The sequence below is a fragment of the Neoarius graeffei genome, chromosome 8 (genome assembly GCF_027579695.1).
Source record: "Neoarius graeffei isolate fNeoGra1 chromosome 8, fNeoGra1.pri, whole genome shotgun sequence".
NCBI lineage: Eukaryota > Metazoa > Chordata > Actinopteri > Siluriformes > Ariidae > Neoarius > Neoarius graeffei.
Window position 1 is genome coordinate 22,844,063 of NC_083576.1, and position 27,622 is coordinate 22,871,684.

Here is a 27,622-nt window from a genome sequence, read left to right on the forward strand (position 1 = left end):
TTTTCTCACCTCATGTAATTAGGCCACATTCTTTAAGAAACCTTTACTTTTTTCTTCTTATAGTACCCCCTTTATAAGGGTTTTTAACATGTAAAATGTCTTACGCTTGTAAATAAAATGTACCAAATGTATAATTATTAAAATATATTTCAGCTGGTACACTTACAGTGAGAACAGATTTATATGACACAATAGAATGTGGCTGGGGTGGGTATGGTGTTACAGACGCTGGGGACGAATCAGGGAAGCAGATAGAATTTAGTTCCCCTGTATATCGCTATTATAAAATGTAATTATTGTATAATTGAGTCAGGTGTGTTCGAGCAATGAGATTAGATTCACTCATTCCTGTTTAAATCTGTAACCCATGTAAAATCTGTCCTAACTTCCCAGAGGGGAACCATCAGAGAAGGCCCAAACAGATCAGCACTTCAAAGGTTATATTTAATTTCTTTCATAATTTCATTAATTATTCTCTTCTAATTTGGCTTCATTTTCTATCAAATTTGATTCAGAAATGAAAGGATTATTGTCCTGAAAACATTAAAATAAAAGTTATCCAATGAGGTTTTTTATTTGTTGTCTCTAGGTTGAGAAGAGTTTAGAGCTGGCTCACTCACTGGTTTGGACTTCATTGCCGGGACAGAAGGCCATGGCAGTGTATGTTTATGTAGGAAGTGACTGATGAATTAACCAATCAGATTTTGATCTATAGTAGGAGGGACTAAAATTCATAGCCCTCTGCCTGCTCGAAGGCCAACACCAACTTAATTGTGAATTGGCGCCGTCGGCGCAGCAGTGAAGTCATCTTCCAGCCGGTGTAGCGTTCATCAGTCGTGTTAACGAATGCTAATAAAGCAGTCAAGCCAGTGCTATCGAGAGCAAGTAGCACAGGCTAACAACCGAGAAACTAAGATTTCTGTCTCCAGACTCCTTCCACGTACACTCGCTAGAGTATTTTTCACTCAGACTTAAGTATTAATTTCCCTATGTAATTTACTGAGGTACTTTTAAAATCAACATCAACAACCACACGCAACGGAGCTACCTGGCACCCTGCTGCTAATCCCTTGCCTTGTTGCTTTTTTGGTGTGTCTGGCTAAGTTTTGGCTGAGCTGAAGTCCCAGCTCAAATAGTAATGGTTCGCCACTGAGGCTTCCGACTGCCTTACCTTTGCAGATAGCCAGAACGACTAGTTTTAACAGCCGTGTCCACCAGGCCTTCACGACCAGCCATACAATGGAAAAAAAATTCCTGAAAATCAATAGTAATAAGAATAAATCAACCAGAAAATATCATATGATTTACAGCATTAATGAAAGCATCTTAAAAACCTTTACATTCTCAGGCTCATGAGCAATCTTACCAATTCACACTGAAGTACACACGAACTGATAGCACAACACTATGAGTATAATACAGATATGACAGTAGTATTTCAATTGGCTTGTTTTGCATAACTCATGACAGTGCATCAATATCTACTCATCAATGTCTATTAAAACAGAATGAGTCCAATTAAGGAAATCTCCATCTTTGTTTCTGTCTGGTTCTTTAGTTAACAAGTCTGATGTTTTACACTATGTTCAGACTGCAACCTGAAACGACCCATATCTGATTTGTTGTGAAATCCGATTTTTTTGTTAGGCCGTTCACATTACCAATTATATGAGACTTGTATGCGATCTCCAATATGAACGGAAAACGACCCAAAAGTGTCCTGCATGCGCAAATTGACACGTAATAAGCACATCGTGTGCTGTGTGTGAGAGTGAGTGAGCGTGTCTCTGTGTGAGAGGTTGTGTGTGTGTGTGTGTGTGTGTGTGTGTGTGTGTGTGTGTGTGTGAGAATGAGAGTGTCTCTGCGTGAGAGGTTGTGTGTGTGTGTGTGTGTGTGTGTGTGTGTGTGTGTGTGTGTGTGTGAGAATGAGAGTGTCTCTGCGTGAGAGAGTGCGCGCGTGCGTGTGTGTGTGTGTGTGTGTGTGTGTGTGTGAGTGAGTGGGGCCGTGGCAGCAACCTCCGTTGAAAGATTGATTGATTGATTGATTGAAGTGCGCATGCTCTCTACATAAACACTGTCTACTGCAGACATCCCAAGTCTCCCGGAAGTTCCGGGAGTCTCCCTCATATTGATAGCGGCTCCCTGATGCCCACAAATTGGAGAATATCTCCCGGAATCTAGAGCAAGTGAGCAAGAGCGTGCACGCGAAACATTAATGTCTGCATCGCGCATATGACGGAGTGCGCGAGGGAGAGCGAGAGAGACTGTGTGTGCGCCTGTTCATGTAGTGCATTATGTCATTGTTGTTGTTTCCCACCAAAGAGGCGGGATTAGCCAACGCAGAATAGTGACGTTTGTCTCTTGTTGATGACGTGTAGGTCGCATGAATGAGACCTGTCCGGTCAGACTGCAGTCGCATGTGAAAATAACGGATATGCATCGGAATTAGGACCACATATCCAAGCGGCCTGGGTCGCATGTGAAAAAATCGGATCTGTGTCGTTCAGATTGTCAATAACAAATCGGATACAGGTCGCATATGGGCAAAAAAATCGGATATGGGTCGTTTCAGGGTGCAGTCTGAACGTAGTCTTAGTGTGAAACATAATTTTAAACTGAACTCACTGGAGGTTTTATTCCGGTCAGGAACCTTCCAGTCACAAAGCCACCGGAGCGAGGTTGTGGCTCATAAGGCTGGAAGCAAGGCAGGGATTTCCCAGAAGGCATCAGGGGAGGACGACGGCCCTCTAGCTCAATCTGACCCAGCAGGCACGAAATCTAAACATGCACAAAGGGCAAAGGCAGCATTATTATTGCCAATTCTATTCCAAGTAAATATCAAGATAAACGATAAACACCAGGCCATAAAAGAGAGAGCTATCATTTACATTTCTCAATAAAAGTATCATTACAATTCTCAAAATTCTTTAACGTTGATCACCTGCATTGTATTGACCGTAGAACCTTTAGCTCCAGACTGCACCATCAGCTGAAGGTTGTTCTCAGGGAATGAACGGTGCAGACCCAATGGCATGCACACCTTAACAAACAAAGATCCTAGATCGTTATTATAAACTAGGCATGTAACAATTCAGCCAATTCATGATTCAATTCACAATACTGGGCTCACGTTTTGATTTTCCCATATTTAAAAAAAAAAAAAAAAATGAAGAAAATTTTATCAAAAAACCACAATATTTTCCTAAGGGGGTGACCATGGCCTGAAGGTCAGAGAAGCAGCCTGGGGCCCAAAGGGTCACTGGTTTGATTTCTGGGACCGGCAGGAAAAAACGTGAGGGGAGTCGAGTGAATGAACAGCACTTTCCCCTCCGTTTGTATTATGGCTCAATTGCCCTTGATCCCTCACCCCCAACTGCTCCCTGGGCACTGTGGCATAGCTGACCACTGTTCTGGACATGTGTGCGCATGCATGTGTTCACTGCATAGGAGGAATTTTGCTGTGCTTAAGTGCACATGTGACAAAAATAAAGGCTTCTTCTTTTTCATCATCAACTATTCCTTTTGTTTCATTTTCTTAATAAAAAAGTAATATTTATTTGCCCACATTTGTAAAGGTTAGAGTAAAACGTAATAGCATATTAAGTAAAATATTCCTTTTATTAAAAAAGTTAATAACAAATGGGCCTTTTCTTAATAAACTTTTATGAACATTTCTACTGCCTCTATTTTCTTCTCTTTTCTTTAGCTTTTAATAGTCTTTAAAAAGATAGCTCAGGTTTCAAAGTCAAGTCAAAGTCCCTCTCATGCCAGAATCTGGTCTTTCCAGGCAGTCTCCTGTCTCAGTACTAACCAGCACTCGAGGCGTATGGGTGTGGCGCCAATCTCCGTTTCGATGGCACTCGGCCTCTCACCTATACAGCTAGGGTTACAGTGGGAGGGGCTAGTCCTCTGGTAACTGTGAGAGTTTGAGAGTTTGACTCCCCCACTTGCATGTGCATGGATTAAAGCAAAAAAAAATTGACTGAAAATTTACGGGGGGGGGGTTATGGGTGGATTTTGATGAAATTCTGAGAATGGTTAACTTAGAACTGATAACTTTATTATCAATTAATTAATGGATTAATATATTCAATTTATTGCACTTTCTTTCCATTGCTTCTGTATATTATTTTTTTGTGGCAAACCACACAAATGCAAGCGCCTGGAATGTTTAGTTTTTTGCACCATGAACTAAATGGCTTTCCGTTTTCACCTATTTCGTACAGCCAAGCCCACCTCCACTTGTTTTTTACACCTTTATCAATGGCAGACACATCAGTGCCTTCTTTCATATAAAGCGCATCCATGCTGCCGAAACCGAAAGCAGAATGACATGCTCCTCTATGCTCGACGTCAATATAGAAAAAAGTTTGGATCTTCACTTAAATTAAAATTATAATTTGACCTTACTTTGTGTTGAATACGACTTCAAAAACAATTCAAGATTTTATTAAGAGAAATATTGTGGCCAACACGAGTGTTAAGTTACCTAAAAGATCGCGTGAAGTTGGCTGCTATCTACTTTGCGTTCGTTCTCATTTTCCTCCATCATTTCCTAGGCCAGAAACAGATGTTTTGACGTAATTTACAACCCCGATTCCAAAAAAGTTGGGACAAAGTACAAATTGTAAATAAAAACGGAATGCGACGATGTGGAAGTTTCAAAATTCCATATTTTATTCAGAATAGAACATAGATGACATATCAAATGTTTAAACTGAGAAAATGTATCATTTAAAGAGGAAAAATTAGGTGATTTTAAATTTCATGACAACACCACATCTCAAAAAAGTTGGGACAAGGCCATGTTTACCACTGTGAGACATCCCCTTTTCTCTTTACAACAGTCTGTAAACGTCTGGGGACTGAGGAGACAAGTTGCTCAAGTTTAGGGATAGGAATGTTAACCCATTCTTGTCTAATGTAGGATTCTAGTTGCTCAACTGTCTTAGGTCTTTTTTGTCGTATCTTCCATTTTATGATGCGCCAAATGTTTTCTATGGGTGAAAGATCTGGACTGCAGGCTGGCCAGTTCAGTACCCGGACCCTTCTTCTATGCAGCCATGATGCTGTAATTGATGCAGTCTGTGGTTTGGCATTGTCATGTTGGAAAATGCAAGGTCTTCCCTGAAAGAGACGTCGTCTGGATGGGAGCACATGTTGCTCTAGAACCTGGATATACCTTTCAGCATTGATGGTGTCTTTCCAGATGTGTAAGCTGCCCATGCCACACGCACTAATGCAACCCCATACCATCAGAGATGCAGGCTTCTGAACTGAGCGCTGATGACAACTTGGGTCGTCCTTCTCCTCTTTAGTCCGAATGACACGGCGTCCCTGATTTCCATAAAGAACTTCAAATTTTGATTCGTCTGACCACAGAACAGTTTTCCACTTTGCCACAGTCCATTTTAAATGAGCCTTGGCCCAGAGAAGACATCTGCGCTTCTGGATCATGTTTAGATACGGCTTCTTCTTTGAACTATAGAGTTTTAGCTGGCAATGGCGGATGGCACGGTGAACTGTGTTCACAGATAATGTTCTCTGGAAATATTCCTGAGCCCATTTTGTGATTTCCAATACAGACGCATGCCTGTATGTGATGCAGTGCCGTCTAAGGGCCCGAAGATCACGGGCACCCAGTATGGTTTTCTGGCCTTGACCCTTACACACAGAGATTTCTTCCAGATTCTCTGAATCTTTTGATGATATTATGCACTGTAGATGATATGTTCAAACTCTTTGCAATTTTACACTGTCGAACTCCTTTCTGATATTGCTCCACTATTTGTCGGCGCAGAATTAGGGGGGATTGGTGATCCTCTTCCCATCTTTACTTCTGAGAGCCGCTGCCACTCCAAGATGCTCTTTTTATACCCAGTCATGTTAATGACCTATTGCCAATTGACCTAATGAGTTGCAATTTGGTCCTCCAGCTGTTCCTTTTTTGTACCTTTAACTTTTCCAGCCTCTTATTGCCCCTGTCCCAACTTTTTTGAGATGTGTTGCTGTCATGAAATTTCAAATGAGCCAATATTTGCCATGAAATTTCAAAATGTCTCACTTTCGACATTTGATATGTTGTCTATGTTCTATTGTGAATACAATATCAGTTTTTGAGATTTGTAAATTATTGCATTCTGTTTGTATTTACAATTTGTACTTTGTCCCAACTTTTTTGGAATCGGGGTTGTAACTTAGTAGGCTATGATTATTATTTAACCGTAGTCTTCTAGACATTTTGACTGGGGCATTGAACGCTGGTGTATGATTTTCAGGGAATAAAGTTTAGCACATGTCGGAACATCATTGCGCTCGCAGCCTCCAACTCCTCAAACGTCCTTTAAATTGTGATATAACGTAGGCTATAAGGCACGGTTCTAACATACCTTACACATTGGCCTAACGAAAATAATAATTGTTGGGGCGTCTGCTGATTTGTTAGCTATAAATTTAGGTCTAATTACTTCTGACAGTCTGCAAGCATTGCACCGTCGGGTCTTCAAGTCTGGCTGAAGCAGAGGAGCGGGCTTTCCGGGGTTTATTTTTTTGTTTTTTTTTAAAACATGCTCTATTTCTATATGTCCAGGTTTGAACTAAGTCATTTTGGCAAGATTTAATTTAATACAAAACAGAAATGGTCAGACACAAGCACGCCAAGCACATGGGAATGTATTTTGCCAATTTTGACAGCGCATGTTTTTTAATGCCGCACCGTAGACAGCAAACGTTTAAACATGATCAAACATAGGAAATGAACGACACAAAGCATGGCTCAAAAACAAAAAAGTTAAATAAACCCTGCTGATAGTTGATGGTGTTGCAACACATCAGTGTTATAACCCAATCTCTACCCAATCACCCGTCATTTTAATTCTCCTCGGATCAGCACCAACCTCACATTTGGCCTTGGGAGAGTTCAGTTGACGGAAATCCGTCACACGACGGAAAACTTTAATCCATGCATGTGTATTGCAGCGTGCCTTGCCAGATGGTAGCAGGTACCATTTTTATGATGGTCTTTGGTATGACCCGAGAGGCAGTCACGCTAACCACTAGGCCAACTCACGGTCGGTCTAGCTTAGGTTTAGCAAGAAATTAATTTGTACAGTCAATCACACAACAGCTCTTTCCCATTGTAGATCTGTTTTTATTACTTTGCCTAGGCAGAAGTCATGTGTATTCCTGCTATTGTACATTATTGTGCCCTCTGCTGTCTCAACAGAATTATAGCTGGAAAAATTAAGAGATTAGGCAGCCAAATAATAACCCTGATTCGCTTATTTCATCGATTTGAATAGTCAAATTTGTATCGCAATTTATCATCGCACGATACATCACTGCATGCCCATTATAAACAATAGAATCCTTCAGAATGAACATAAAACAATAAGCAAAATTAAAAAGGCCACACATGAGTCAGCACTGTAAACACAGCCATCACATTCAAAGAGAAAAACCTTGACCAATACCTTGTTGATGTTGTTGTTGACTTGATTAACCTCTTCTTTGAATTTGAGGTCCACCATGTTAAAGTCTCGCTGGTCGATATTCAGATGTGCGTTTTGCCAGAGGTCTCGGCCTTCGTTTTCTGCGGCAGCAGCAGGCAGGTTAAAGGCTGCCCCAAGTGCCTGTGTAACATAGATAAGCTGATAAAACTGAAAATCTGGCCTAACTTTTCATCCAAGCAGGCCACATCTCAGACCCAAAGTCTCCCAAAAGCTATGATCAAGCACAATTTGGAAAATCTTCAAAAAGTTAGTGGCAAATAAGTTGCACTGTGTACTTCACTGGGAAGCATGCATTAGAGTTTTTATTTGCAATAGTGTTCACCACAAAAAGGCATTCCTTCCCTTCAACTTCTGGGTTAAAAAAACCCCCAAACAAAACAAAAAACACACACGAGCCTTTGCCATGACTGTTGTTCTGTTTGTTTCTTCTTATGGCCCTTTTCCACTACCCTTTTTCAGCTCGCTTCAGCCCGACACGGCTCGTGTTTCGACTATCTAAGAACAGCACGACTCAGCTCGCTTCAGCCCTGCTCAGCCCCCAAAACTTGCACGGTTTTGGAGTGGGGCTGAAGCGAGCCAAACCGAGCTGAGTGAGGCTAGGGGTGTGAGCAGACACTCCCCTGTGCACTGACTGGTGAGGAGGAGTGTCCTCACACGCCCACACACGCTGGGATCTGTAAACACCGTAAACCCGGAAGAAGGAGAATTACGGGAATTATGAAGCCTTATGCGCCTCGCCTCATCTATACGCTCTTGCCAGTATCTGTTGGCGTTGTCGGTGACAACAAGCCACAGCACCAAGACCAGCAACACTAACGACTCCATGTCCTCCATGTTTATTGTTTACTCTCCGGGTTGTGAGACTACCGCTTAAAAGATCACTGATGTCACTGTTTGCGCCGCCTAACGACATCACGTGACGTCCACCCACTTTCGCTAACTCCACCCAATGTGTCCATCCACTTCCAGCCAGCACGGTTGTAAGAATATAATCCTGAATACTCCTAAACCTACTCTTGTAAATGCGCGGCCCAAGGGTGACTGTCGTGTAGTGTAGCAGTTTAGGGTTTACTTTAGGCCAGCTACAATACAATACGTGCTGCTCTGTACATTTTGTACTTTTCACATGTTCTGTTCCCGTTTCATATCCTGATTTTGTCTATGTTTTTGTGTGAAACATCCTGTTGAACTGTGCATAACTCTTGTGACCTTGATACTGAGTGTGCAAAGCACATTCCGTAATTTTCCACTGCTGATACTCCCTACGCAGAGTGTATATAAAGCCCCGACGCAGCTGCGCGTTGGGGCACGACTGAGAATAAACCAGATTGATTTAACTCATGTGGTTTGCTCTCTTTTTGTCCTCGGAGTACTCCTTGTAACGCATCTGAACAGCATGCAGCGCAATCCTAACAACGGTTCAGCGCAGTTGTAGTCGAAATGCAACTCCAACAGCCCCGCTCAGCTCGACTCAGCACGGCACGGCTCAGCCCAACTCAGCACGGCACGGCTCAGCCCAACTCAGCCGCGTTGGTAGTGGAAAAGCGGCATAAGTCTCTTATTGATCAGAGCTGTTCTGACTTCTTGTGTTTACTTCAAGATTTACCACTGATGAATAAATAAAACATCCCGGAAAACTCGGGACATGTGCGACGACAAACCGACAGATCTAATATGTGTTTTGTGTGCACTTGGAATTAAACAGGATCCTTCATTGAAAATCCTTTTCAGTTCTGGACTAAGATTGTAATACAAATGAACTGGTGGATCATATTCACTGACCTTAATGCCACAATTCACCGATTCTTTGATTATCTTCTTTCTTCGCTTATTGGCTCCTGGTTTAACCAAAATGTCTTCCACACCTGTTAAGAAAATAAGAGACAGCGTGAGGCACTGGCAGCTCAATAATCCAGATTCTGTGCTACAACTGGACACTTAACTGTTTCAGTTGTGAAATTAATAGTGAAAATGAAAAGAGCTTTGTCTCACCAACAGCTTAAAAATACACAGAATATTCAGAAACAGACGACAATAGCTCTTACCCATAGTGAAGCCACGATAGAGCTGCAGGTAGGCAGTAAAAAGGCGGGCCAGGCAGCTTAGAAGCTTGCCACTGGTCTCTCCTCCGTATAGCTCATAACAGCAGTGCACCAGGCCATATGCAGAGCTCCCATAGTGTGCTTTATCCAGCACACCCACTAGCAGCTCACCATTACGAATCACCACCTAAATACAGCATTTCACCAGAAAAATGAAAGATTATTCATTCTAAAATAAAAGCTGTTATTGCAAGCTAATGCTAAAACACACAGCTATTGTAGGTCACCTGAGAGTCACACATGGAGTCTGGATGGTAGCCTGGCACAGATCGAGGAGGCTCCTTCACCCAGGCCTTACTAGGAATCTTGGCCTTTCCTGTCAGGTTCAGAGGGATGTGGTTTGCCGGGATGACGTTCAACAAGAGGGTGGACACGACCTTTCAGGAATAAAATCATCCAAAACATGACTCAAGAAGCAGTACCTTTAGATGCAAAACTCCGAGATAACCCTGCTGTGAACATACACAGAGCACGGGGATGGGGTATGTGGGTGACAAGACTATATAAACATTTAATATAAATACACGTTGGTGATTATAGAAGAATCGCATGCACTGATTATTGAGAAACAGTCCAAATTTCTCGACTAATCACCTCGAGCGACTTGGTAAAATGGCAGCCAAGTGCTTCGTCACCGTAAGTGAAGAAGAATTACAAATTATGAAAGAAAATGCTGTTCCTAAAGGCACTAAAGATGCTACAAAGTTTGGTCTAAAACTATTCAAAGGTAATGTGGAATTGTGATTTATTTTATCTATTTCAAAACAAAGTATTTTATGTGAGTCAGCATACATATGTGGCAAGTCTATGCGTGCCTTTGTTACATTTGCATGCCGCTTTTGAAGTTTGGAATAAATTTTTTTTTAAAAATAAAAATCACCTGTATATTTACACTAAAACTGCCTCGGTGAATAATAACCGAGACGAAGCTGAAGTTATTATTTAAATAATATTGGCTGACTTTGAGTGGTATATCAGATATATTCCATTCATTTAGCATGATATTGAACGAGTCGAAGACGAGTTCAATATCATGCTAGTTGAATGGAATGTATGTTTTTCTCTTATAAATATGCGTGAAGAATATATAATGAAGTTTTGGTAGCCTTTCGAGTGTTCAGCGCGCCTTTAGTTTCAGTTTTCAGTTTATTTATTTAGTGCTTAAACCTAGCACTGGATCATCTCTCTTTCCAGGCTAACAAAGAAATGATTGTGCAGCAGAAAAGTTGCGTCATTGGATCTTCGCATAAGCTCCGATGTGTGACGTAGGGCTGTGCGATATATCGAATATACTCGATATATCGCCGAAAATTCTGTGTGCAATACATAAAATTATTATATCGTAACTATCGAGTATTTTATGGTCATCTTCCGACTTGCGTTCGTTTCGTGTTTGTTGCGTTTGTTTAAAACATTTCCTGGTGGTTTTCTCCCTGTCCCTCAGGCAGTAACGTGAGAGGCTGCCTAAGGGTAAAGAAAACAATAACGTCACGCACCCGCCAGCCAATCCTGGGCGACATCTCGGTGCTGAAAGGAACTTCCGGGAAGATTTTCTAGTTTCGGTTGTGTTGCCCGATTGGGCGGTTTTAAGTGCGTTTTGGCGGGTTTTGAACATATTTTGGGCTGGAAAATGTCAGCAGTATCTGGCAACACTGCCGGTGGAAAATTTCCTGGTTCCGGTTTACAGCGCTGACTCAGTTCGTGCAATTGCTGATTTTGCATAGGCTACCGTGTAAGCTGTGTCAATTTCAGCGACAAATTAAAAATGGAAGCGGACGAATTGGTTCCTAAAAGAACTAGTAAGGGGTCAGTCATCCGGCATTTTTTTGGATATCGCGAGGAGGACGTGGAACAGCAAATGCCAGTTTGTAAAGTGTGCAAAAAGAACCTGTCATCACGAAAGGCAGCAGCCGGAATTATACACATCTGAGAGGCAGAGCCAGAAAACATTCAGTTCAAAAGTGTGCAAAGAGAGAAATTATGTTTTGCAGATCTCGCTCTTCTCTCCCTCAATCTCTCTCTCTCTCTCTCTCGTGAATGTTCCAGTGGTTCTCAGTAGTCAGGTTAATAGCTTGGAGATCTATTTTTTAAAATAATTTAATGAATGAGCACTTTTCTTATTTAGGCTAAATGTCTTTCTCAGTGTTGAGCTTGCACTTTATTGGTTTGAGCTCTGAGCAGCTCTGTATTGTATTGCCCCTTTGTTGCAATTTTCAAGATTGTTTTTGCAGTTTGTGCCACATCTTTGTTGAATAAAAATAGTCTTATTTCAATTCAGTTGTGATTAATCACTAGCATGACAATTTAAAATGTGTTGTTGAAAACCACCTGTAAAGTTAACCAAGAATGTTATTTAATCTGCAGGGATTGTAGTGAAAACAGTAAAGAGTAAAAGTTAGATTTCATGGGGTCTTTTAGAGGAGATTTAAATATATCGAGATATATACTGTATATCATGAAATGGAGAAAATGTATCGGGATATTCATTTTTTCCCATATCGCACAGCCCTAGTGTGACGTCATGTTGTCTTGACAACGTGCAATGTTATAACAATATTGCACACTCATTCTCTATTGAGGAGAGTGGCGTAATACATGGAGAATAAGCAATATGATATTGCATTTTGCATGCCATCAAGGGAATAGAATACATGTTTTTATTCCATGGAAAAAGTGGCCCGTATGTATAATAATCACCGATATTCACTGAGGCTTTAGCAAATAATGGTTAATTATGATGATTATTTTGCCTTTAAAACATTCTTTATTATTGATTTTTAACACATCCCTGCTCAACACAGAATAAATAATAAAAATAATAATACTGTACAACCCCCCCCCAAAAAAAAAAAAAAAAAAAACTGTATTTTTTGTATTTACAGGTCGACCTAAAGACATACCAAACACCCCAAGGTCCTTCAGAAGCCCTGCGATGGATGAATAGACATAGTGCATGTACCTGTTTGCCAGTCCAAAGTTTCTGAGGTTTGACGAGAGCAGGAGGAAGCAGCTTGACTCTGCCTCTTTTATCAGTGAGACCTCTATAGACCAGCTCCATATACTGATCTTGTGGGAAGAAGCAGTCACGGATGGTCATGCTGGTGCCTGACACCATGTGGTCCTGGATTAGTCCAGCCAGGGGCTTCCCATCCTGGAGTGAGGGAATTTACATGAAAATCCATGTTTTCTGAAGTTTATAAAACATCAATTATTTGAGTCACTTAAAAAAAAAACCACACACACCACGACAACCAACATATAAAAAGGACACCAAATGTAATCATCACCTCACCTTTGGGACCAGGTACTGCTGGTCTGTGCTGACAAGCGTGTAGGCCTCAGCCCGACCCAGCTCACTCTGCGGGAAGTGTGCATTCATCTCATCACCATCAAAGTCAGCGTTGTAGGCCTTGCAATTGGCATAATGCAGCCGTAGCACCTTCTCTCCAGGCAAGATGCGTGCACAATGAGCCTGGATAGATGGTCTGTGCAGCGTTGGCTGACGATTCAGAAGGAGAACGTCTCCATTTTTGATGTGCCGATTAACCTTGAGAGAGAGAAACATATGAAACATATGGAATCAATTTTGTGCCAAAATGTTCATACAATACTTTTGAAATATCAAACAAAAACGACAAATCAAAATACAAAAAAAGAAAAAAAAAAAAAGTCAATTTTTTTTAGACTGGCAAACAAATTATTCGTGTAATCGTGCAAAATACCAGTCTATTACTCTTCAGAAACCTTTTATTTTTGTTCCGCGTCTTTCTCAGTTTTGCTTGACGTAATTTATTTTGGTTGCGATTCCAGCTTTCTCGTTTGCGCTCCCTGACTTTTTGCTTGCAGTTTTGGCACAAACTTCACGTGTGGGTGGGCTGTCCAGGAATGCATTCCCATTGGGTAACTTGTGTTTGACTGACAGCTACGCTCAGCCATTCTCCGGAGGCTGTTGCGGCCATTTCCTACTCGGATTCTGGCGGACTGTTTGACGAGTGACCGATCCATTGACGGTAAACAAGGATCGAGTGGACTTCAGTAGCGACTATGATATTGAATTTACACTTTGTTGAATTAATTCAATATCATAGTCGCCACTGAAGTCCACTCGATCCTTGTTTACCGTCAATGGATCGGTCACTCGCCAAACAGTCCGCCAGAATCCGAGTAGGAAATGGCCGCAACAGCCTCCGGAGAATGGCTGAGCGTAGCTGTCAGTCAAACACAAGTTAGCCAATGGGAATGCATTCCTGGACAGCCCGCCCACACGTGAAGTTTGTGCCAAAACTGCAAGCAAAAAGTCAGGGAGCGCAAACGAGAAAGCTGGAATCGCAACCAAAATAAATTACGTCAAACAAAACTGAGAAAGACGCGGAACAAAAATAAAAGGTTTCTGAAGAGTAATAGACTGATATTTTGCACGATTACACGAATAATTTGTTTGCCAGTCTAAAAAAATTGACTTTTTTTATTCTTTTTTTGTATTTTGATTTGTCGTTTTTGTTTGATATTTCAAAAGTATTGTATGAACATTTTGGCACAAAATTGATTCCATAGAGAAACAGCACTTTCTTTCCAGATTTCAATTTATTATAAATATCTCAATTTTAATTGCTCTATTTTTCATGCTAGGTCTTGCAAATTCATTCCTTGTTATGTTAATTGTACATTCAAACTTGTCGATTAAACATATTGATTTATGGGTTAAAATGAAGCAAAATTTAAGGTTCTCATTCACATGTAGAGTCCTTTAGATTCTATTCAGGGACACTTACAATCTTCATGGGCATGCGGTGCTGGCCTGTGCTGGGTGTAAGCAGTTGCTTAGCAATAGCCTCTCTCTGGGTGGGGTTGGTACGGCTGAGAATGGTGCGTGAACCATCCTCATTGATAACCATAGATGCTCCTGGGTGCACATCAGGCCCATTAAGCACGGCCTGCCGCAACTCCTTCACGTTCCATGGTGTCACCGGCTGTGGGTATGTCAGCTTAGTCGCAAACACCTGTACAGTAAGCAGCCAGAATCATCAGTTATACTATTTAAAAAAAAAAAAAAAAAAAAACCACCCAACACCACCACCTTATCTAATCTGAACAGGTGCATTACTTTAAAAGAAACCACTGCAATTATACCAAATGAATTCACAGAACTTGTTCTGTTCATCACTATTCTAACTTTGCTGTTATGGTGCTACACAAGTTATCCATACTCCTGTTGTCTGTGAGTAGATCCAATAAGTGGAAGCTTACAGTATCTTCCAAAAGTATTCATCCCCCTTGGTGTTTGCCCTATGTTGTCGCATTACAAGCTGGAATTAAAATGGATTTTTGGAGGGTGAACACCATTTGATTTACACAACATGGCTACAACTTTAAAGGTGCAAATTGTTTTATTGTGACACAAACAATAATTAAGATGAAAAAACAGAAATCTGGAGTGTGCATAGGTGTTCACCCCCCAAGTCAATACATTGTAGAGCCACCTTTTGCTGCAATTACAGCTGCAAGTCTCTTGGGGTATGTCTCTATTAGCTTAGCACAGCTAGCCACTGGGATTTTTGCCCATTCCTCAAGGCAAAACTACTCCAACTCCTTCAAGTTAGATGGGTTGCGTTGGTGTATAGCAATCTTCAAGTTATGCCACAGATTCTCAATTGGATTGAGGTCTGGATTTTGATTAGGCCAGTCCAAGACATTTAAATGTTTCCCCTTAAACCACTCCAGTGTAGCTTTAGCAGTATGTTTAGGGTTACTGTCCTGCTGGAACGTGAACCTTCACCCCGGTCTCAAACCTCTGGCTGACTCAAACAGGCTTTCCTCTCGAACTGCCCTGTATTTAGTGCCATCCATCTTTCCTTCAGTCCTGACCAGCTTTCCTGTCCCTGCAGATGAAAAATATCCCCACAGCATGATGCTGCCACCACTGTAGGAAATGTGTTTTCAGGGTGTTGGGTTTGTGCCACACATGGCATTTCCCATGATGGCCAAAAATATCAATTTTAGTCTCATTTGACCACAGAATCTTCTTCCATGTGTTTGGGGAGTCTGCCACATGCTGTTGGGCAAACTCCAAATGTGTTTCTTAAGCAATTACTTTTTTCTGGCCACTCTTCCATAAAGCCCCACTCTGTGGAGTGTACAACTTAAAGTGGTCCTATGGACAGATACTCCCATCTCCGCTGTGGATCTTTGCAGCTGCTTTGGTGTTATCTTTGGTGTCTTTGCTGCGTCTCTGATCAATGCCTTCCTTGCCTGGTCTGTGAGTTTTGGTGGGCGGCCTTCTCGTCAGGTTTGTAGTGGTGCCATATTCTTTCCATTCTGCTATAATGGGGCGCCCTGGGATATTTTTTATAACCCAACCCTGATCCATACTTCTTCACAACTTTGTCTCTGACATGTTTGGAGTGCTCCTTGGTTTTCATGTTGCTTGCTTAGTATTGTTGCAGAGTCAGGGTCCTTCCAGAACAGGTTGATTTATACAGATATCATGTGACACTTTGATTGCACACAGGTAGAGCTTAATCAACTAATTATGCGACTTATGAAGTGGATTGGTTGGACCAATTCTTATTTAAAGATTTCATACGAAAGGGGGTGAATACCTATGCACACTCCAGATTTCTGTTTTTGTCACAATAAAACAATTTGCACCTTTAAAGTGGTCGGCATGTTGTGTAAATTAAATGGTGCTAACCCTCCAAAAATCCATTTTAATTCCATCTTGCAATGCAACAAAACAGGACAAACACCAAGGGGGATGAATACTTTTGCAAGATACTGTGAAGAATTTGTGAAATGTAATTTTGGAGTTTTAACTGAGAAGAGCTGAAAATATTTGTGTGTCTGTAATAAACAATAAGAGTAAATAAATAAGAAATATTTCATATTCAACACAGTTAAAAAATAATTAGACTAATCAACATGTCTTGTTACAATACTTTTCTTACCATGGGTATTCCAATCTCATTAGTTCCGATGTACATGTCTGGACAGATGACAGAGCGAGCAGCAAAGTCCACTCGCTTCCCCATCATATGTTTCCTGAAGAGACCTTCCTTCTTCTCCAAGAGCTGACACAAAGCAAAATTAGAGAGGTCACTATAAACTCATTGAAAACAGTTTAATCAAAGTAAAACCAAAAATCAATTAATGAAGAACAACTTCTTTATTTCACACACACGCTTAAAACACAGTGAAATTCCTCTCTGCATTTAACCCATCTGAAGCAGTGAACACGCACGCACACACACACACACGAGCAATGAGCACATGCACATACCCAGAGCAGTGGGCGGCTATGGTGGGGTTTACATTAGACCGTATCAGCGGATCATCAGATTAACGTTTTTAAAACGATTAGCGTGCACACAGCAACGCCAATACACGATTCGCGTGCACACAGCAACGCCAATACACGGATACGCTCGGCTCCGCAGGCATCCTGCACTCCAAATCACTCCGCCCTGAACAGCGAGTGCCCTCTGGAGGGTGCGCACTCCGGCCCTGCGCAGCTCACAGAGCGCGCGAGTATAGCGCACGAGCAGTGATCCGGGACTGAGCCGCTGTGTGTGTGATCCCAGTGCATGTCGGGTATGCACGTCACTTACCACTTGCAAGTGGAAGGATGGCAAGCCTAAAGACAATCATAACTACACAATGGGCAGTATTTGCATCAGTATTTTCATACTTTTATACTCTTTAATGAAAGGTGATACAAGGCGGAAGTCCGCGCCGTTTTTCAGCAGTCGCGTCACATGACCAACGCCAGCGAATCAGGAAGGTGGATGTCACAGTGACGTTGTCCAATGACGACGCCAGCTAGAGGTCAGCACAGCGTATCCGTGTATTCTCAATGTTTACACAGCACCGGACCAGACACGATCTGGATTGAATACGTGGACCCTGGCGGATTCCCGTTTCCTGGCGTTTCCAGGCGTTTTAATGTAAACGGACAGTGCATCCGCGAAGAAAACGAGACAGATACAGTCTAATGTAAACTTGGCCTATGTTACAGCACCCAGGGAGCAGTTGAGGGTTAGGTGCCTTGCTCAAGAGCACTTCAACCAAGGCCACCCCATGTTAACCTAACCGCATGTCTTTGACAATGTCTTGGAGAAATCGGAGCACCCGGAGGAAACCCATTTAGACACATAGAGAACATGCAAACTCCACACAGAAAGGCCCCCTTCGGCTGCTGGGCTCGAACCCAGAACTTTCTTGCTGTGAACTTTCTAGCTTGCTTGCTAACCACTACGCCACTGTGCCACCCTAATGTAATTAGAATGTGAGAATGGTTATACAAAGCGAATTCAATTAAAGAAGTGATTCTGAAACCAAATAAAATAATGTAATTTAAAATATGAACTAGAAAAGTGCATGTCCTGAAGAAAATACATAGTGACTGTGCAGCCAGTCTCTGGTGTTGCCAAGTGGTTGCTATGGTGCTCCAGGTGGTTGCCAGGGTGTTAATATGGTATCTCAGATCATTGCTGGTGTGTGTGTGCGCGTGTGTGTGTGTGCTTGATATGGTATTTTAGGTGCAGATTAGGACAATACAAGGTGGTTGCTAAGGTGTTGCTAGGTGGTTCCAGTGGTGTTCCAGGCATTTGCTATGGTAATGTAGGTGAAGATTAAAAGTTTGTTATGGTATCACAGGTGCTCCATGGGGCATTGCTACAGTGTTCCAATAGTTGCTCTGATATCTCAGTCAGTGGTTACGTTAGACTTTTTCATTGTCCGTCATTTTGACGGACAGGGTCGTAAAAATTCCGTCATTGTCCATTATTATCTGTCATTTTATTTTAACTTTTAAATGACAATGTATATAGGCTATAAATGCTATATATTTAATAACTTGTGTTTTCATGGACTCATTTTCATTTAAAAATTAATTCACAGAACAAGCTTGTATTATTTAATCATTTATTTATGTATTTATGATGCAAAAAGATGAACAGAGATTCTGACGTTCGGTCACTTGTGAACCCATTTTCCCTCCGCTAAAAACATTGCGGCTGTTGTGCCTTAATGGGCAGATGAACAATGTTATTTTACAACGTAGCAAGACAATTGCAGTTAAAATATGAACAGTCCACTACAACGATTTAAGTGACAATCTAATTTGACCTGTTTGCGTGAGCTCAAACCTTCCTTCTGGCCCGCATGGATTTAAATTGGGAGCTCGCTTGTGCATAATCAAAGTCGTCAATGGAGACTGCTGCCGAGGCAATTGTCATTAAATTTTGCGTCTTTGCCTCGGACAGACGACTTCTCATTGACGTTTTAATTTTATTCTGAAGGCTGAACCCGTGCTCTGCTGCGACACTGGAGACTGGAATAACCAGCGCCACTTCAGCCACAGTTCTGAAGTCGGGAAACATTTCTCCCAGGGAAGTGATCAGAAGCCGGCAAGAGCCTCTGAAAGTTGGATTTCCCGACCCTGCTAGTACTCTCTTCATAGGGAGGAAATCCTGCAGCATGCGGTCTTTCTGCACCAGTGGTGCAGCTGCACCCCGCGTCTCGTCTCGGCAGAGCCTGGAACCTGACACGGAAGGTCTTAAATAAAACGAAGTTATGTTTAAATGTTAGTTTGTCTACCCGTGCTCTCATTAAAAGGATAGTTTAGCAGATATTCGAGCAGTGATGTTCCTAAGCTTGCTGGGGAAGAATACAATAAATCGACATTTGTTTCATTTTTAAAACAAGAAAACAACTAGCCTAAATGAGCGCTATTGCATTAAGACGTACAGGCAGGGAAACGACACAAACAACCCAATGCATCTCTCTTTTTAATAGCAAAAATGACGTGTTTTCTGCAGAGAAGGGAAACATTAATCCATCTCGCTGTGCTAGTGGTTAGAAAAGTCAGAGCGCGGTCAGGAGCGCGATGGGGGGAACAGCCTTGCGCAGTGGCTACAGTGTATACATGAGTAGCCTATGCACTGAACATCAAGACTGCCGCAACGTCGGCTCAGATTGAAAGTGACGGCAGTGAAGACTATGTATACTGTATGTAAGAAAACTCTGCCACAACTTGCCAATCATTTCAATTATATGTTTCATTATGTTTTATTATTGTTATTATTAAGCTATTATTGTTATTGGTAATGGTAACGGTAAACATCCGTCAAAATGACCGACGGCCTTCAGATTTTTCCGTCATAGCTAAAAAAATCCGTCAATGACGGACAATTGTCGGTTAACACGACCTATGATCTCAGTCATGTTGCTAGGTGGTTGCTCACGTGTTGCTGCACAATGACTGTTATAGGAGGCGGTTGCTCGGCAATTGCCATGTCAGTTCAGGTGGCTGCTATGGTGTTGCTAGGCAGCGTCAGAAAGTTAAATAGTGACTGCAATGTGAAGTCACTAGATAATTGTATTTAATGATTCAAATAATGTTCCTGCTAATGAAATGAAAGTACGTAATGAAAGTCTTATACAATGTGAAGCTACAGTGGGGCAAAAAAGTATTTAGTCAGCCACCAATTGTGCAAGTTCTCCCACTTAAAAAGATGAGAGAGGCCTGTAATTTTCATCATAGGTACACTTCAACTATGAGAGACAGAATGGGGGGAAAGAATCCAGGAAATCACATTGTAGGATTTTTAATGAATTAATTGGTAAATTCCTCGGTAAAATAAGTATTTGGTCACCTACAAACAAGCAAGATTTCTGGCTCTCACAGACCTGTAACTACTTCTTTAAGAGGCTCCTCTGTCCTCCACTCGTTACCTGTATTAATGGCACCTGTTTGAACTCGTTATCAGTATAAAAGACACCTGTCCACAACCTCAAACAGTCACACTCCAAACTCCACTATGGCCAAGACCAAAGAGCTGTCAAAGGACACCAGAAACAAAATTGTAGACCTGCACCAGGCTGGGAAGACTGAATCTGCAATAGGTAAGCAGCTTGGTGTGAAGAAATCTACTGTGGGAGCAATTATTAGAAAATGGAAGACATACAAGACCACTGATAATCTCCTTCGATCTGGGGCTCCACGCAAGATCTCACCCCGTGGGGTCAAAATGATCACAAGAACGGTGAGCAAAAATCCCAGAACCACACGGGGGGACCTAGTGAATGACCTGCAGAGAGCTGGGACCAAAGTAACAAAGGCTACCATCAGTAACACGCTACGCCACCAGGGACTCAAATCCTGCAGTGCCAGACGTGTCCCCCTGCTTAAGCCAGTACATGTCCAGGCCCGTCTGAAGTTTGCTAGAAAGCATTTGGATGATCCAGAAGAGGATTGGGAGAATGTCATATGGTCAGATGAAACCAAAATAGAACTTTTTGGTAAAAACTCAACTTGTCGTGTTTGGAGGAGAAAGAATGCTGAGTTGCATCCAAAGAACACCATACCTACTGTGAAGCATGGGGGTGGAAACATCATGCTTTGGGGCTGTTTTTCTGCAAAGGGACCAGGACGACTGATCCGTGTAAAGGAAAGGATGAATGGGGCCATGTATCGTGAGATTTTGAGTGAAAACCTCCTTCCATCAGCAAGGGCATTGAAGATGAAACGTGGCTGGGTCTTTCAGCATGACAATGATCCCAAACACACCGCCCGGGCAACGAAGGAGTGGCTTCGTAAGAAGCATTTCAAGGTCCTGGAGTGGCCTAGCCAGTCTCCAGATCTCAACCCCACAGAAAATCTTTGGAGGGAGTTGAAAGTCCGTGTTGCCCAGCGACAGCCCCAAAACATCACTGCTCTAGAGGAGAACTGCATGGAGGAATGGGCCAAAATACCAGCAACAGTGTGTGAAAACCTTGTGAAGACTTACAGAAAACGTTTGACCTCTGTTATTGCCAACAAAGGGTATATAAAGTATTGAGATGAACTTTTGTTATTTGACCAAATACTTATTTTCCACCATAATTTGCAAATAAATTCTTTAAAAATCAGACAATGTGATTTTCTGGATATTTTTTTTCCTCATTTTGTCTCTCATAGTTGAGGTATACCTATGATGAAAATTACAGGCCTCTCTCATCTTTTTAAGTGGGAAAACTTGCACAACTGGTGACTGACTAAATACTTTTTTGCCCCACTGTACATCACAAGAAAGAGAAGTGTTTAAAAAAAAAAAAAAAAACATAGGAAACCTGGCGGATTCCGGGGAACTTTTCGGTCATCAGCTTGTCCATATCACTGTCAAACACAACGTTGACGTGACTCTGCAGGCGTATCCAGATGTTATAGAGTTTGTCCGTAAGGGTGACTCCAGGTAGCCCGGCTAAAAACGTCTGGTCCATCTGACTGGGTTCTTCTGTCTCAGTGGACTGGAAAGATCCAGGACAACATCGCATTTCCATTAAACAAGACATGGCATAAAATTCACAAAACAGTTACGAAAAGCAGACTGCTTGTTACTATAAAATAATAGTTATTATACCACAGGATGAGCGCCTCTGACAATAATTCAAATCGCAAGTTTACATTAAAGGAACAGTCCACCGTACTTCCATAACGAAATATGTTCTTCTCTGAATTGAGACGAGCTGCTCCGTACCTCTCCGAGCTTTGCGCGACCTCCCAGGCAGTCAGACGCGCTGTTACTCCTGTTAGCAATGTAGCTAGGCTCAGCATGGCCAATGGTATTTTTTGGGGCTGTAGTTAGATGCGACCAAACTCTTCCGCGTTTTTCCTGTTTACATAGGTTTATATGACCAGTGACATGAAACAAAGTTCAGTTACACAAATTGAAACGTGGCGATTTTCTATGCTATGGAAAGTCCGCACTATAATGACAGGCGTACTAACACCTTCTGCGCACTTCGACAGCGCATTGATACCTGCACTCCTCTTCGGGCACAGCCAGGCAGGTGAATGCCCTGGTCCGTCCGCCCTGTCTAAAAAAATGGTACAACTCGAGCCCCATGGTAAAATTGGGACTTTGTCATTTTTCCGCATGAGGCCCATGGTAAAACCACACTTCCAGGAGGGGCTGCCGTCTGCCTCCCAAGCCGGCCAAGAGCGCTCCTCGTCGGGCACGGCCAGGCGGGCGAATGCCCTGGTCCGTCTGCCCTGTCTAAAAAAAAAAAAAATGGTACAACTCCGAGTGAAGGTATCAATGCGCTGTCGAAGCGCGCAGAAGGTGTTAGTACGCCTGTCATTATAGTGCGGACTTTCCATAGCATAGAAAATCGCTACGTTTCAATTTGTGTAACTGAACTTGCTTCATGTCACTGGTCATATAAACCTATGTAAACAGGAAAAACGTGGAAGAGTTTGGTCGCATCTAACTACAGCCCCAAAAAATACCATTGGCCATACTGAGCCTAGCTACATTGCTAACAGGAGTGACAGCGTGTCTGACTGACTGGGAGGTCGCACAAAGCTCGGAGAGGTACGGATCAGCTCATCTCAATTCAGATAAGAGCATATTTCATTATGGAAGTACGGTGGACTGTTCCTTTAATGTGCTTATTCTAATATATCATATTAGAATATAGTAAGAGTTAATTCACAGGATATAGTCACAATTCACAGAAACTTGTATGGAAGATGTAACCCAAGTTTGTTTGGTTTTTTTAATTAAAATGCTGTCATATAACAATAAAAATGTATAATCGGTGACGAGGTGAGGTTTTCTGTTAGGAGCTGTTTATATAACATTTATGGAAGGAGTCTCCAGTATAACAGGAGACTCCTTAGGTTGTTCCCTAAAGTTTTCCACCACAATAATGAGAATAATGATCAATGTAAGAGACACATTAAGAGAACCTGTGAGAATAATTGTTTATAGCTGCTGGAACGCAAGTGATAAAAGGAAATAACTTGTTTCATGGATGTTCCACAACACCAACTATAAATGGATGGAATGAATGTGTCCTCTTTTAATAAATTTAAAAAAAAAGTCACAGGCAAATTTTTGTGGTGCAAGAGAACCACTCAGTCATTGATTATTTTCCAATAACAACACCTCCTGCCATATTTTATTCCTTATTGATCATGCTCTTTAATAGTAAACAGAAGCATTTAATATTCCTACAGATTTAAGATTTCCCTACCTCCTCCAACTCTGTCTGAGTACCCTCTATTGTCCTGGCTTTTTCAGTTGCAATGTGGGCGAGTAGTTTCTGAATGATCACGTTGTCTTTTATCACCGCCTGCATGTTCACTGTCTGACCGTTGGTAAACATCTGATCTCCCAGCCGACTGACAGGCCGGTACCTGGTGCAGAAAATCAGCATTTACATCAACATGGAGCGCAAGCAGACAGACCAGGGTATTTGACAAATTAAAATAGATACAAGAACTACAGATTGAAGGCTACCTGGATGGAGGAACCATGAGCAAATCTAAGAAGAACATATCTGGGCTGAAACCGTTAGGACTGTTCTCCGCCAGGCCTGAGAACAGGTGCTTCAGGAAGAAACCTGCAACAAATTACTTACATCAGTGCACAACACACACATCTACACAAACACACTAACTGGTCTGTCACTCTAATATACTAGTGCATCTCAAAAAATTAGAATACCATGAAAAAGTTCCTTTTTTTTCATAATTTAATTCAAAAAGGTAAACTTTCGTATATTCTATATTCATTACATATAAAGTGAAATATTTAAAGCCTTTTTTGTTTTAATTTTGATGATTATGGCTTATAGCTCATGAAAAGCAGAAATCCAGTATCTCAAATTATTAGAATATTCCCTAAGATCAATCAAAAAAAGGATTTACAATACAGAAATGTCCAACTTCTGAAAAGTATATTCATTTATACACTCAATACTTGGTTGGGGCTCCTTTACCATGAATTACTGTATCAATGCGGTGTGGCATGGAGGTGATCAGTCTGTGGCACTGCTGAGGTGTTATTGAAGCCCAGGTTGCTTTGATAGTGGCCTTCAGCGTATCTGAATTTTTCGGTCGGGTGTTTCTCATCTTCCTCTTGACAATACCCCATAGATTCTCTCTGGGGTTCAGGTCAGGCAAGTTGGCTGGCCAATCAAACACAGTAATATCATGGTCAGCAAACCATTTGATAGTAGTTTTGGTACTGTGGGTAGGTGCCAAGTCCTGCTGGAAAAGGAAATCAGCATCTCCAAAAAGCTCGTCAGCAGATGGAAGCATGAAGTGCTCTAAAATCTCCTGGTAGATGGCTGTGTTGACTTTGGACTTGATAAAACACAGTGGACCAACACCAGCAGACGACATGGCACCCCAAATCATCACAGACTGTGGAAACTTTACACTGGGCTTCAAACACCTTGGATTCTGTGCCTCTCCACTCTTCCTCCAGACTCTAGAACCGTCATTTCCAAATTAAATGCAAAATGTACTTTCAACTGAAAAGAGGACTTTGGACCACTGAGCAACAGTCCATTTCTTTCTCTCCTTAGCCCAGATAAGACACTTCTGACATTGTCTCTGGCTCAGGAGTAGCTTGATATTAGGAATGCGAAAGTTGTATCCCCTTTCTTGAAGATGTCTGTTCGTGATGGGTCTTGATACACTGACACCAGCCTCAGTCCACTCCTTGTGAAGCTCTCCCAAGTTCTTGAATCAACTTTTCTTGACAATCCTCTCAAGACTGCGGCTATCCCTGTTGCTTGTGCACCTTTTCCAGCCACCCTTTTCAGCAATGACCTTTTGTGGCTTACCCTCCTTGTGGAGGGCATCAGTGATCATCTTCTGGACAACAGCCAAGTCAGCAGTCTTCCCCATGATTGTGGTTGTGTGTACTGAACTAGACCGAGAGATACACTGTGTTCATACTGTTTTACTCAAACTCCAAATGAAATATTCTAATATTCTGAGATTTTTTTTTAATGTTTTTGTAATGTATGCCATACTGATTAAAATTAAAATAGAAAAATGCTTGAAACATTTTAGTTTATGTGTAATGAGTCTATAATATATAACATTTTCACTTTCTTAAATAACTGATGGAAAATATTGAACTTTTTCCACAATATTAACATTTTTTGAGATGCACTAGTATATGTGTGTGATATAGTCAGTGTGGAAACCGTGCTTTTATGCTAAATCAGAATAGGGCCGGTGTGTATATGTTTTTTGAGGATTATTCTTAATCATAGGTTTAAAGAACAACTCTATAAACACTGTCACATCTTTAAGAGTTTGAATAAGTTAATTGTGAGCAAACAAGGCACCTTTGCTTGTTTGCCGATGGTCTGTAGGAAAGAGAAGGACAGCTTACCCTCTTTTTCCCACACTTTGATGACATGATCTCGAGCCAAGCTTGGAGTTAGATATCCACGTTTAGCCACGTGAACATCATCTGAGACAGAAAATGGACAGAATATACACAATGAACATAAGTGCAGCATGAGACACAGAAAGATGCCTGAATGAATACATGTACAGATGAGTAAATCATAAAATAAGGTAATGAAATGATAAAAGTAAACAAACCTTTGTTCGTTCTGCTGTCATCTTTGACACCCGAATGCGTGACGATTAGTTTGCTGTTGTGCTCTCGACGTATCTGTGACTTGCTAGTGCTTTGTCAAAATAAACAATGACATCTCAGTGGTCGAAATACTTTTTTCCAGTGTTCTGCAATATTGCAGAATGTCAAAATTTTGTTCTGCAATTTGGAAATATTTTCTGCAAATACACAAGCCTCCATACTACACCCTTCTCAACCTAATAATGCCTATATTTACATCATATCTAGCTTTACAACACGTAGCATTGCTGTAATTCTTTATTCTCTCACTCTATTTTTAATTTCAGTCTTCACAGATCCTTCTTTGCAGCAAAGTTATCATTCCATGATACCTCCCACAGGTCTTTCACCCCCCTCGCCCTGACACTACGGGCTACTACAACTTGAAGTATACCAACTAATTCATAAATGTACTAGTTATCACACCCACACATTATCCTTCCACACAACATACTAATAAACAGGGATGAGAATGAAAAATATTTAAAAAGTCTGAAAAAACCAGGGTGGGGCCCATGGCCCAGGGGCTAATGATGTTTGGCTATTTATTTATTTATTTATTATTAGATAGGGATATTATTATTAGACAGGGAGATTATTATTAGACAGGGAGATTATTATTAGACAGGGAGATTATTAGACAAGGAGATTATTAGACAAGGAGATTATTATTAGACAGGGAGATTATTATTAGACAGGGAGATTATTATTAGACAGGGAGATTCTTTTGTGTAATCTGAGCTGAAGTGGGTTTTGTACTTCGGTTTTTTGGGGCGCACACGCGCTCTCTCTGCCATGCCGATCCTGTAGGCTGCGCTGACTCAGCTGAAAACTCCGGTCCTCGAGAAAAGAGATAAAAGCCCGCCCACACTGAAAGCTGATTGGCTTATTTTGCTGAGTAACCCAATCAGGATGCTCTTTGTCTGGCATGCGCTACATGAACAAGCACACAGGCAGTGTTGCCACATTGGGCGGTTTTAAGTGCATTTTGGCGGGTTTGGAACATATTTTGGGATGGAAAACGTTAGCAGTATCTGGCAACACTGCACACAGTCTCCCTCGCGCGCGCACATTCTAAGATGCGTGATGCAGACCTTAATGTTGCACGCGCACGCTCAAAAACGATCATTTTGGTCTGAAAAAGTCGGAAATCCGCCGATCGGCGGAAAATTCTCATCCCTGAATAAAGGTATCACCACAATAAAAAATAGAACACAACTGTTCTTCAAGAAACAAAACATTCATTTTCATGTTACACGTCATGTTACATTTTGTCAAGATTAAGTTTCTAGCTTGAACAATAGACTGTTACCCAAAATGTACTTCATTCACAGTGCTTGCATCTGCAACCTGTAGTTTTAAATTGAAAGCAAGGTTTCAATTCTACACTCTGTTACATCTTACGATGATGCAAAGAATTGATGCCATTAAGGAATAAAACCCAAATGGAAAGACGTTTGGGTTCATTGTGTTTGCCTGGCGTCTAAAGTGCAAGGTCATGAACTGAACTGAGAACTACTGCAGGGGCTTCGCTGCTCTAAACTAACAGAGAACTGGGTACAAACTCATCATGGCAGAACTG

The 27,622-nt window shown here is 41.6% G+C and overlaps 1 protein-coding gene across 1 annotated transcript in view; it reads right to left on the minus strand.

The window, feature by feature from the left end:
- Nucleotides 1-27,622, minus strand: part of polr1a (RNA polymerase I subunit A) — a 59,658-nt gene that overhangs the window by 18,433 nt on the left and 13,603 nt on the right. The window contains exons 6-21 of the mRNA XM_060927431.1: nucleotides 26,004-26,092; nucleotides 25,789-25,869; nucleotides 23,896-23,998; nucleotides 23,630-23,792; nucleotides 21,722-21,898; nucleotides 16,558-16,680; nucleotides 14,386-14,613; nucleotides 12,906-13,160; nucleotides 12,573-12,764; nucleotides 9,841-9,990; nucleotides 9,557-9,740; nucleotides 9,294-9,376; nucleotides 7,473-7,631; nucleotides 2,942-3,040; nucleotides 2,626-2,778; nucleotides 1,172-1,254 (exon numbers count right to left, since the gene is read on the minus strand). Of these exons, the coding sequence (XP_060783414.1) occupies nucleotides 1,172-1,254; nucleotides 2,626-2,778; nucleotides 2,942-3,040; nucleotides 7,473-7,631; nucleotides 9,294-9,376; nucleotides 9,557-9,740; nucleotides 9,841-9,990; nucleotides 12,573-12,764; nucleotides 12,906-13,160; nucleotides 14,386-14,613; nucleotides 16,558-16,680; nucleotides 21,722-21,898; nucleotides 23,630-23,792; nucleotides 23,896-23,998; nucleotides 25,789-25,869; nucleotides 26,004-26,092 (2,322 nt within the window). The remainder of the gene's footprint in view (nucleotides 1-1,171; nucleotides 1,255-2,625; nucleotides 2,779-2,941; nucleotides 3,041-7,472; nucleotides 7,632-9,293; nucleotides 9,377-9,556; nucleotides 9,741-9,840; nucleotides 9,991-12,572; nucleotides 12,765-12,905; nucleotides 13,161-14,385; nucleotides 14,614-16,557; nucleotides 16,681-21,721; nucleotides 21,899-23,629; nucleotides 23,793-23,895; nucleotides 23,999-25,788; nucleotides 25,870-26,003; nucleotides 26,093-27,622) is intronic.